General features: G+C 39.9%; 1 protein-coding gene across 1 annotated transcript; it reads right to left on the bottom strand.

Moving 5' to 3' along the window:
- Nucleotides 1–1,565: 1,565 nt before the first annotated feature.
- gtf2a1 (general transcription factor IIA, 1) lies at nt 1,566–12,943 on the bottom strand. The gene is made up of 10 exons (XM_030127848.1): nt 12,778–12,943; nt 10,118–10,219; nt 8,953–9,139; nt 8,606–8,670; nt 7,178–7,253; nt 6,875–6,999; nt 4,813–4,917; nt 4,445–4,735; nt 4,077–4,166; nt 1,566–3,264 (listed from the first exon to the last, which is right to left on the bottom strand). The coding sequence occupies exons 1-10, from the start codon at nt 12,805–12,807 to the stop codon at nt 3,157–3,159; spliced, it is 1,179 nt and encodes a 392-aa protein (XP_029983708.1). The 5' UTR covers nt 12,808–12,943; the 3' UTR covers nt 1,566–3,156.
- Between the last annotated feature and the right edge of the window lie 107 nt (nt 12,944–13,050).

Here is a 13,050-nt window from a genome sequence, read left to right as displayed (position 1 = left end):
AAAGAATAGTTTTGTAAATGTAAATATTTTCTCAGTGTAATGTTAGTTTTTTTCACTTAAATTTTTTCCACATAATTTTTCATAAAGAAAAATTGTAGTTGTCATTATTTATGGGTTATTGTGTTGTTATTTTTACTGTAGATCACATTGGTCTGTATGTGGAACCTGAACCAAAAGGATTTGGAGAACCTGGACTGTTCAGTTTAATTTTTGCGCTTTCATCCCACGGGCCGGAATGGACCCTTTGGCGGGCCAGATTTGGCCCCTGGGCCGCATGTTTGACACCTGTGTCCTAGACTGTTAATACACTGGGAAAAAAAAAAACAAAAACATCTTACCAAGTTTATTTTTCTCATTTCTTGCCAAAATATCTCATCACACTTAAAATAAGACATAATCACCTAAGGAGTAACTTTTCAGTGAGATGTAAGAACTTATTTTTGAAATTTTACCAAAATAATTTTCACTTGTTCCATTGGCAGATTTTTTTTTGCTTAATTTAAGTTTTTCTTTTTTAAAAAAAAAATAAAATAAAAATAAAAATCTGCCAATGGAACAAGTGAAAATCATCTTGGTAAGATTTCTTGAAATAAGATTTTCAAGATCTATTGTCCAAAAATAAGTTCTTATATCTCACTAAAAAATTACTCTTTAGGCGATTATGTCTTATTTTAAGTGTGATGAGATATTTTGACTAGAAATAAGAAAAATGCACTTGGTAAGATTTAGATTTTTGCAGTGAGTCTTCAGTTGCACCTCACAGATTCATCCTGTGTGGATTCGACCCTTGGGTGGGCTGGTTTTGGCCCCCGGGCTGCATGTTTGACACCCCTGGCTTACATCAAATGACCAGCTCCAAGCACAGAGAAAGTCCAACACAAGCTTAATGTCAGCACAAGAGCATGCAAAATGAACCTTTAAGTTGTCATTTAGGAAAAAATCTCAAAATTTGTTAAAATTTTTTTGTCATGATTTGATTACACACTGACCCTTTAATGTGTCAAGAGTAAACTAAATGCATTCAGAGCACAACCTTACACAGTTTGAAAACAATTGAATTTTAAGAAGTAGTTATAAACAGTACATTTAGTTAATTTTTAACAGTGATTAGATTACAACAAGAGCACATTTTAATAGCTGTAATCTTGCTCATAACCTTACCTATAACGGTGAAAACAAGAAAACTTTAATTTAAAAAAGGCACAATATCAGATAATAGAGACTAACATTAAAAAGCACCTTGGGGCCATTTTAATTTTAGTGGATAATAACAGTGGAAGTTGGAGTCTGAGGACGGTGATGATTTTTTCAAGAAGTGTTTTATTTGATACGTGCTAGAATCCCCTCCCATGGCGGTTTAATTATTTTTGAAGATGTGATGGGCTATTAACTCTGTATCTGCTTAACACCGACTGCACTCTTTAAAAAGGCAGTCACTTCTGTTTTTACGAGTCCTTAAAACAAAATAGATGCACTCATTTCTTATTGTTGACTTCTCAGTTTTATAGTTTCTCCCAGTTTCAGGTTTTTATAGAGTCCAACCAGTAAGCAAATAGACACAAACAGCCAAAAAACACAGACTTTATTTCAAATTGCTGCAACAGGGGCACTAAAAACAAACTGCAGAGAAACACACGGGCCCCCTGGTTAAATTCACTTTGATAGAAAATATTCTCATTTTAAAAGTCATGAATAAAATGAAAAGCACAGGAAAACATATGGTGGACGAAATGATTTGGAACACGGCGTTATGCAGCTTTGTCCAGCCAACAGAAAAAAAAGGAACACTTAGATTATAAGAGCACAGTTTGGTGCGGCTTTCCAACCTTTCAAAGAATTAGAACAGTTAATCAACTTTCAGGAATAAATAGAAAAACAAAAATCTCCACCATGCCCCCACCAAAAAAAAAACAAAGAAAAAAAAGAGAACGTTACAGGTGAAATTTTACTGTTAAAACGTGACGTTTTGAAGATTATTGGGTGTGCAAGAAAAGAATTACTAATAGATTTCCAGAGAAAATCAGTGACACACACACACACACACACACACCATACATACGTGCACACTCACTACATGCCTGTACAGTCAGTCACTTTCCTTCAAACAAACACACACACACACCCCCACAGACAAAACACACTGTGGCTACTTTTTAACTTGCCCGACTGATTTCACAACACATTGATAAACTGACAGTGCAAATGTTTGCGACGGCTGCAGAGAACTAAATTAAAAGCAAAGAGGATACACCAACGGGACAGACTCACAGACGTTTTGTACAATTCTCAAATGATTTCAGTGTTGGATCTGTTCCTTTTTTTTTTCTTTTCATATATATTTTTCTTAAGATGGAATGAAGCTCCAGAGAAGCCAAGGGTAAAAGCAACGATACTGGTTTGGATTCACCACTCCTCAGAAGAGTTTTAAAAACTATTACTCACTTTTAAAGATCCGTGTAATTTCAACTTTGTTTTCTTAAACCTTCATCAAAGACATTTTTTAAAAAAAATGTTTAAAACAATACCTAAATAAAACACTCTGGAGCACCATGTTCATAAACATGAATTGAGACAGAATTATGATCCGATAACGAAAAAAGAAAAAAAAAAAAAAAGAAAAAAGAAATTCAAAGCCAAAAGTTGATTCTGGCCGTTCTAAAGGCAGCAAAATTGACTGGTGGCACTAAGTTATGACTTCAATTTCGATCCAGTCAACCGACTACAGTGCATTAATGAAGGTGTTTGTTTTTCCATCTACGGGGTCACGATGAATAACTTCTGACCTCCTGTGGCGGGGCAGGTCAGGCCACCCTGGTCCACTACACCTGTATGATGTGAAAATGCTTATTTTGCAATGACTGAATTCAATCGGGGAAAAAGGTAAAGATGCCTGGAGGAAGAAAAATAAAAATGACCATTTGCAGGCTTTCCCCTTCCCCCACAAGGCGAGTCGAGTGTTCCTGACGACACCCAGGTTTACAGTACCTCACAGTCCTTTGGGTTTGTCAGATTCTCAAAGTCTCAGAAGAAGTTTCCTGAAATCAATCCAGTCACAGGATATGGAAGGATATTGAAGTGTCTGTTAACTGGATAGAAGGAGTTACAGAGTCCCTGCTCCTGTTGCTTTGTCTGTTTTTTTTTCTTCTTTTGTCTACTTCACCACTCAGCATCCCCAATGGCTTTGGAGAAGACATAGTCTCTCCCGTTCAGATTCATGATCCCGTCCTTCAGGTGGAATTTCCATTTGTTCTTACTTCTGTGAATCTGAGGAGAAGGAAATGAATGTTGTAGGCGTCAAGGACAGATGGACATTGCTTCAGTTGAGTGGACACAGTCTTCAGTGTTTTTAACCACTGCACGCAGTCTGTAGATCCCTAACAGCTGAACAGAATATCAATGAACTGTAACATAAGTTTAAACATTTTATTAAGCAATAGTTTCTTTGTAAATGTCATGCACATTTTTCAACTTTGGAATTGTGGAAAGAAAGGAAAAAAAAAAAGAATAGAGGCACATCCTTTACCTAGTTTATGAACCATTAAGCTGCATAGTGTCACCAGCAGGTGGCAGTATAATTAACCTTATACATGCTACGATACACAGACTGACAGGACGATCAATGTTTTCACCTAAAATGGACCTGAGAATAATTTGGTCTCATAGGTCCACACTACCTGTTGCCACCTCCAAAAATATTTTCATACGAGTTAAATATTCATTATTCAGAATGTACTTGTAAAAGGTGTTTTTATGTTCCATTAAACTGACAGGGTGTCATTTCTACCACCAGGGATCTTACAATCAAAACAATACCAGAAGATGGAGTTTGATGATTTCATGAAGCAGCACAGGATCACGGGAGTTGTTCTCACCACTACCTAAATATCTAAAATATCTATTGTCATGACTCGAGGAGAAGCCAATGTTACAACACTCATGAAATTGAGGACATTTTCCCCCATTTTTCCATTTCCAGTAACCTCAGTGATGGAAACAGCAGCTGTAAAAGGGTATTGAAACACACTTCAACCTGGATCAGATAAAGAGCGTAGGTTAAGGGTGAAGGTTTTTTTTACCTTGTCATACTGGCAGACCACTACATTCTCTGTATCAAACAGCTCCTGGTCCTCCTCATCGCTGACATCATCCCCGCTGTTCAGAGGCTCCTAATGAGGAAGCAAAACCAGCAAGTTGAACAACAACGCTGTCAACTGTTTCAGATAACACAGGTTTTTTTTTTTTGCTCTCTGCAGTCTGTGACCGTCAGGAGATTTTCCTCTTTGGAGAAGCACAGTAAGGAAGGTTCCCTCTGAATTATGCACAGGATGAACTTTAAGAAATCCCAAATAGTCTGTTCAGACCACTGCTGAAGCCAAGATGGCTTTAATAGTCTTGAAAGGTTCACATCATATTTCTAAAAGTTGCTGGCAGACATTAAATTTACCTCCTCCACCTGCCCATCTTCTCCCCCATCCTTGTCTTTCTCCTCCTCATCGTCTTCATCATACTCTTCTTCCTCATCCTCATCTTCCTCTGAGGAAGTGTCTCCGGCTCCATCCACCTGCAGCATCATGGGAGGCTGCTGGGCCTGAGGTTGGGGTTGGGCCTGGGCCTGCTGCTGGGCCTGGGGCTGGGTGGTGACCTGTGGTGCAGCTGCACCCTGGGCCTGCTGGACCTGCTGGACCTGAGCTGCTGCCTGACCAGGCTGTGGTGCCATGGCTGCTGCCTGCATCACCTGACAGACAGGACACAGGGCTTTAGAAGGCAGGAGATACAAAACATGTTTCACTTATTTGGTTAAGTGTTACCAACCTGTGTATTGCCTTGAACTTTGTTTCCTGAACCTAAGACAATCTGCTGTGGTTGGATGATAACTCCTGTCTGCTGAGGAAGGCCTCCCTGGAGAGGAGTCAAAACCTAGAAAGATTATACATAGATCATTAGATTATAGATAATCATTACTTACAGTCTGTAGATGTTGGCCTGCTGAAGTGCAGATGCTCATTCTTAAGTTCATCCGTTCCTCATCTGTTAACAGGATCCCATATGCTAAAATGCTGATTTAATAGACATGTAGTGCTGTGCTAATAGCCAGATGTGAATCACAAATACGTAGGTGAAGTCTGGAACACGCGCGTAATTTGAGACATAAAAAAGATGAGCACAAAATTCATCTATAAAGCTAGTACTCAAAAACAGTTATCAGTCAACCTGCATGTGCTACACACTGCATGTGACATGACCCAGGAGTGTGTTCATAGGATTTTCAACAACTTCACTGAGGGACACCAACTGAAATGAGTCTCATCCATAAATACAGACTAAAATATAATTTAGTCCATTCAGAGTAGGGATGTCCGATAATATCGGCCCACCGATATTATCGGCCCGATACTGGCATTAAAATGTAATATCAGTGAATATCGGTATCATTTTTTTTCCCTATCATTAAAACTGATAAAATAATGCCTTGATTTCACCGGCATTTACCGACGTGTAAATGAAGCATTGTTTGTAGCTGAAAGAAATGCGCAGTTTTCAAAATTGTACAGTAGAGTTGCCACACTGTAATAGACTCATGGAGGGAGGGAGAGAAAATAAATAAATATGGCATTTTTTCCACAACTTAACTCTTTCTCCGCCAGTGACGAGATTTTCCGTCACTCCGTGTTTTCACTGTTATACTGTAGTTGAAGCTGTTGCGGATCGTGTGAATTACTTTCCATAGTCCAAAAACAAACAATTAAGCAGCTTTTTTGGAAAAATGACAGACCGGGTTTAACGTTTTCGCACTGGAGTCTCCGTATCCCATGGCAACGCATCCAGCGGCAGTCATTGAATGAGGAAATGCAGACTCTGCAGGAACCGCGCGCAGTTTCAAAAGCCTTAAAGATGATTATGGAGACAGAGTCTGACAATTCAATATATGATGGAGTTACAGAAGAGCCATTTAGAGACAGGAACGGAGAAATAGAAGGTGAGGGAGACGGACACAGAACACGGGAAACACGGAGGCACGGGTACGACACGAAGTATGTGTGTGTCTGTCTGTGGGGGGGTGGGGGTGGGGGCACAGAGCAACACGGAGAAAATGACAGACAGGTGGAAGAGAAAAGAGACATTTATAGAAGACATTCAAGGAGAAGACAGACACACAGACATGGGACAAGACAAAGGACAGCTAGTCTGAATCTGTTAGAGTGAGTTCAGATTCAGAATGAGGACATGGAACAGATTCAGCTGTATAATGTCAGCAGGGACACAGGCAAGACACTGTTTGATTTGGCTTTAGTATTAAGCTGAAGTATGTATTCTTTGCACAGACAGTGTTTACATTTTGAAAGCCTTGTTGCATTTGAGAATGCATCCAATGGGGCATCACAATAAAATTAGGCATGATGTGTTAATTCCATGACAGGAGATATGTGATATTACCTAAAATTAGTTTAATATCCCACATATATCAGCAGCAATATCGGTAGATATCGGAATTGGAAATTAAGCGTTGGACAATATCAGCATATCGTTTTTTGGCAAAAAAGCCAATATCAGACATCCCTAATTCAGAGGTCAGTGTTATTCATTTTGGAGAGCTTAAATTGTGTTCTTGTGGTTCATTTTCAGCTGGAGGAAAAAGGTAGAATGTCAAAATAAATTCAAGACAACAAATTTTACTTTTCCTTCATATTCCATGACTGGAAAATCAGTCAACTCTTTTCCTGCTCTCATGGAAACCATGTTTCATTGTTCCCTTGAGTTACACATTTCGCCCACACATATATCCAAACATCCATTTCATCTTTACTCCAAAAAGCCTCTATTTACTACAGCTGGGTGTTCCATGTGTGCATTTTGGATGTGTGATTGCTCATACCTGTTGGATGACTGGGGCCTGGACACCACCTGGCTGCATCTGCTGCTGCAGAAGGATCTGCTGCTGGGGCTGCTGGATGATAAACTGAGCCCCATTAGCAGCACGGACTACCTGCAGGATCTGGCCTGAGTGGCCACAAAGGCACAGGAAGGCGTTAACGTACTTGCATCTCTTGTGCTCTGGCACTCACACTGACAAAAATCTGAGCTCCACCAATATCTTTAATGTGACAAATTAAAGGGACTTTTGCTGTTTATCCGTTACATTTGTCTGAAAAGCTGATAACTTGTGTGTGTTTCTTACCTTGGCTGGTGATGAGCTGTTGGTACGGGGTGACCCCTGTGGGCAAAGCAAGGGCTGCTGCGGTAGCTGCTGCACTCTAGAGGACAAAAAGAGTACACACATGATACATGACTGGAACAAGGAAGTGGGAGTGACAACCACTTTGACAGACACATGAACACTGAGGCCCTGGGCAGAACAGAAATCTGACTAATACTCCAGTACAGAAGCCAAAAAAGGATCGTCAGTGCACTGTGAACATAATTAAAACACACATTATACAACACACAGGTATTTATGACCTAAGAGTATTTCCCCAGAGAGAGCTTAAAATTCATGACATTCTGCACCACCACCTAACAATTAACTGCTAGCATTTATGCTCCCTTTGCTGCTGTAATAAAAGCAGTCGCTCTGTTTACAAGCACAAAATATTCTGGTTTTTGCCCCCATTCCACAAACACTACGGCGGTTCACAGGGCTAATGACAATGAATATTCACAATATTACTGTTTACATGCAGCTGTGCATGTTGTAATTAACACAAGAGAGGTTTCTACTGGTGGAAGACTTGTTCACTGTACTAACACAGGCTCATTTTCACTCCATCAAAACACCATCTTGAAAAGGTCAGTGTTCCAATGCTTGCACATATCCATGTATTTTCTAATGTTTAAAAAGCAGTAGGGTTTCTTCATGAATCAGAAACTGTTGTTGGCTTGTTGGTTTGTGTACGACGCAGAGAGGAGACATCGTCTCAGACACAGACTTACTACAAATGTGCTTTCAACATGTCCAAACAATGCTTCTGAAGCCAGAACTACATCTACTCATCTCAAATCTTCATCAGAAAATGTTCCATTTGTCTGTGTTCATGTTCTGTTCACGTGACCTGTATCTTATGCAGAATTATGTCATATTCTGAAAAACACAGGGATACTGGTGTGCATGTAAACAGTCTTTTTTTTTTAACTGCCCTGGTTTATGAGGATTAAAAAAAAATTCAGAACAGCATGAATGGAGGTCTCATATTAACAGGCTTATTGGAGAGGTGTAGTCATGAAGAGGATGTACAACAGGAAGGAAAAGTAGTCACACTTCATTGTGTAAAATTGAACAGACGCTGTTTGTTATGCAGAACACAAACACAGGACTGCGTTAAGGCTACATAATAACCCCTGCATCTCTGGTACTCCAGGTCAGAGTCCTGAATACCACACACTTTTACAATCTTTACCACTACAACATCAACTGCAACTTTCCTATGAGATAAGACTGCATGCCAACTGCAGTTTCTCTACTTTCATATATTCATTTACTTTATGTTTGAGTAATATGTATAAATTCCTCCCTCTACGTATGAAAGCATAGGTAAATACACCTTATTCATAGCCACAAAGCAATTCAAAGGAGTGTATTTGTCGTATACTTTCCCATGTAACCACATACCATCCCTGTTGCACTCATATGCTGTAGAATCTTGGAATCCTGAACAATAACTTGCTGCTGGGGAGCTGTAAAGAGAAATACCAAATGGTTATATCATTATTTGTTTCAAAACTACTTATCACAATAAGACCTTTGTTATATAAAATTATAATAATGAACAACTTAACATGATTTCATCTACTGCTCAATGTGAAACTGTAGTCCCAACAAAACTGGAAAAATGTTCACTTGTGGACTACTGATCACAAAAATAGCCACATTTCTCATTTTAAAATGTCTTGCGTAATGATTACAAAAAAGGCACAAATGTAACATGTCCTATTTGTTGTTGTGCATTTGTGACTAACCTTGCTGCTGCGGTGGAGGGAGGATGACCTGCTGAGCCTGCGCTGGCTGAGTCACCTGCTGCACTTGTTGGACCTGCTGAACTTGCTGCTGCTGTTGTTGCTGTTGCTGAGCGGCCTGCAGAGCTGCCTGCTCCTCGGTGTGGAAGCCCTCCACTGCTTTGGACTGCAACAGTTTGTTCTCCCATAGCTGAGGCATCATGCACAAAAACAGAGGTAAACAATTACTAATGACAGATGGCAAGATGGCACTCACAGAGCATGCATTAAGCATACATTAGCATTACAATGAATACATCTGGAGCAAACTTCAGTAGATAAATGGACTTTTTACTCTCTGACATGTTGGTCCCACATGAACCATCTCAGACCCTGAGAACCTCAGGGACTGGTCTTTTGCTGGTGCCCAGAGTCAGGACTAAACACACTGAAGCTGCATTTCAGCTCCACGCAGCTAAACTCTTGAACAGTCTTCCTGATGATGTGAGACAGGCCTCTACTCTGACAATGTTTGAGTCCAGGCTGAAAACGACTTTGTTCAACTGTGAATATAACAACTGAAAGTGTTCTGTCTGCACTCTTCTCTTTTACTTTATTTTAATAGATTATTCATGTTTTACTGATTATGTTTTCATTGTAATTGTGTGTTTTTAATTTGTCTCTTTTCCATTTTTGTAAAGCACTGTGAATTGCCCTGTGTATGAATTGGGCTATACAAATAAATAGAGCTGCAACCGATTAATCGACTAGGTGCTTGAAGCCAATGCAAAAAAATTCCTGATTCGATTAATTGACTCGAATTGATTGAAGGGAGATATTCTATTGCAGTTTTCCTGAATTGAAGCTTCTTTGTGCGTCACAATAAGCGTCTGTGTGAAACAACAGTGGAACCAATGTTTAACAGCAGAGAAATGAAGGAAACGAAGCTTTGATTCAGGAGAACTGTAGTTGAATGATTTTTTTGGATCACTTTGAGTTGATTAATCGGTTGCAGCTCTACAAATAAATCTGCCTTGCCTATTCTTATTACCAAAGTGTAAACGTTTAAGAAAGAAGCAGAAAACACAGAGTAAACCATAAAGACAGTAAAAAGGAAAGGGAAGCTGGTGTTTTAGATATTTCTCCTTTAGTGGCTGTTCACAGGAACAATACTGCTGAGGACGTTTACCGTCTTCAGCTCCAGAAGCACTTGCTCATCGACTCCCTCGTCCAGGAACAGCTCTCGCACTTCATTGATCACATCTTCAATGACAGACTTGTATAGTTTAGGCTACAAAACAAACACAAAAAGGGAAAACCTTTTAAACACAGACTAGTGAAAACTTAAATAATCTCAGTTATTATAAAAAAATAAATGTGTCAATAACAAATAAATATCCCAAGAGTAATGTAAATATGTATACATATCTATGGAGGTTTAAGTAGGAAAATATTACAGTCATAACCAGGTATTGTATTTACTTCTGAATATCAATCAGGCATTCCTTTCTCTAATATGGTTATATGATGTATGTGAGTAAGGGTGTGTATTGGCAAGAATCTGGCGATACGATACAAATCACAATACTAGCATCATGATACAATAAATCACGATACTGTTAAAAAGGCAATATTTTTGTTTGTTTCTTTTTTCAATGATTATTTCCTTGAAGAATTGAATTACACCAGAAATATGAACAAATACTAAACACATTCTTATTTGATGAGAACAGGATCTAATGCTATATCACAATATGTTCCTGTGTTCAAACTTAAATGATGTTTTATAGACATTACAGTTTAAGATCCTGTTCAAATGTTCACATTCTATTAGTTGTATTAGTCTAATAGTTAGGGCGGCCATGGCTCAGGTAGTAGAGCGGGTCGTCCAATAACCGAAGGGTAGGTGTTGGAGGTTCGAATCCTGCTCTCTCCATGTGCTGTTGTGTCCTTGGGCAAGACACTTCACCCTCCTTGCCTCCAGTGCCACTCACACTGGTGTATGAATGCGTATGAATGTTTGGTGGTGGTCAGAGGGGCCGTAGGTGCAAATTGGCAGCCACGCTTCTGTCAGTCTGCCCCAGGCCAGCTGTGGCTACAGATGTAGTTTACCACCACCAGAGGGAGAATGTGAGAGCGAATGAATAATAGATCAATAATGTAAAGTGCTTTGGGTGTCTAGAAAAGCGCTATATAAAATCCAATCCATTATTAGTTCATAACTAACATCAGAACATTATTTTTGTAAAACCCCAACAAAGGAACTAACATTATTTAATATAACAATGTTAAATAATAATGAAGAAAATTTAAACAAAAAAGCAAAAATGAACCTCTGCCATATCTACATTTTAATAAACACCTAAAAATAAAGATACAGTACACTTTAATACCGACACAGTATTGTGAAATGAAATATCGCAATATATTGCAGAACCGCTACTTTCTTACACCCCTATATGTGAGTGTGTTAACATCCACGCAGCCTCAGCCTTTAGTCAACCCTGAAACCAGGCCATGCAACATAATCCGTTGGCTTTTATCTATTCGCTGCGTGGCTTGTCATGCTAACTGACCTATTTTAATCTCCACGGCCATCCACGTATACGGCCCTCGTGACAGGGGTGGCCTGCACGCGCATAACACACCGACAACATACAATATAAAGGAAGCGATACTGGGGGGGGACGTCGTGTCAACACAAGCCGAAGTCGCACTGCGCTCCCCGCTCCGCATTGTCCCCGATGTCCACGGCACGGACCTCGGACTGTGTCTCCCTCCCCTCGGCCCGTCTGCTCCTCCACTATTTAAAGCAGTCTGGTGTTTATATGTAGAGCCGATGACGTAGCGTCGAGTAGCACCTTCCCATCCCCGGCAGTCTATATTAGAGAGCCAATATGGCTGTATAAAACCAGGCAGCGGAAAGGAGGAGGTCCAGAAGCGCAGAGAGGGGAGACGTGGAAGCCATTTTACGGAGCGGCACACAGCGCGCGCTCGACAGCCTCGTCAAAGTGTACGTTTTATGGCGAACTGTGGAGGATATTTTCGGTGTAATAACATATGAGTGCTCAACTTTGACAAATAAGTATGGCCGTTTTTTTGTTTTTTTTGGTAGGGAGCAGGACAAATTTGATATGAGATGGGTCAAAGTGGTGGTTTGGGACGGCTGTCCTGCCTTCTGGTCGTGGAATGGTGGACAATGATGAGGCAGTTGACTGAACGTTTCAACTACTGACAACGACTTTCGGAAAAGGATATTTGAATAAAAGAAAACGAGAGCAATACACTCGCAGTGGGTGATGAGAAGGTGCTTTGAGTACGTTTGGATTTAGAAATTACGCAAAATACGCTACTTGTCTCAAATACACTGAGTCGTATAAAAAAAAGCAAAGCTGACATTCAAAGTAAAACCACAACCTTTAAGCTAATGCTAATAGTGTCTCAAATCAATTCAGCAACACAACAGAGACCACAAACCTCTAAGGCATCATGAAACAACTATTAGCCGACTCATGGACACACTAAAGCTTAAAATAACATTTCACTCCATCTGAACTTTACTCCAGTGTTAACTTATTCGGATTCCTATTCTTATCGACACAGACCCCAAATAGCGACCACTGCTTTATCAATAATGTTTAATCTGAGAAGGAGAGAAAAACTAGTTTCGAAAACTGAATAAAATGGCCGAATGACTGACTCGGTTATAATTTTATTTGATAGACCAATGCAGTGTTTGCACAAGCGTATTCACTTTTACTGCAATAAATAAAACCTGCTCTTCGACAGCTTTTCTTTAACTTTACCCCCATTTTTCCCCGCTGACAATCCTTAGAGATTGATCCTTACCACTGGGTTCGAGTTAGCCGAGCTCGCCATTATACGCGTAGTGTAAAAACCACACGGAAATAGGCGAGAGATAGAGCCAAAAATTACGAAAAACGGTTTAAAACAACTGGGAACGATACTTTAAAACAGCCGGCATCACTTTTGTAAATAAAACACAGTTTTGACGGTCTTATTTACAATCCCGGGCTGCGACTCCCCAGCCGTCCTCCTTCCGTCGTTGTCCTGCTTTATATACTGAGCGATGGAGCTGCGAGTGCGCGAGACATAGGGCAG

The sequence above is a fragment of the Sphaeramia orbicularis genome, chromosome 24 (assembly GCF_902148855.1).
Source record: "Sphaeramia orbicularis chromosome 24, fSphaOr1.1, whole genome shotgun sequence".
NCBI lineage: Eukaryota > Metazoa > Chordata > Actinopteri > Kurtiformes > Apogonidae > Sphaeramia > Sphaeramia orbicularis.
Note: the sequence above shows the minus strand (reverse complement) of the source record. Positions and strands in the feature narration are given on the sequence as shown.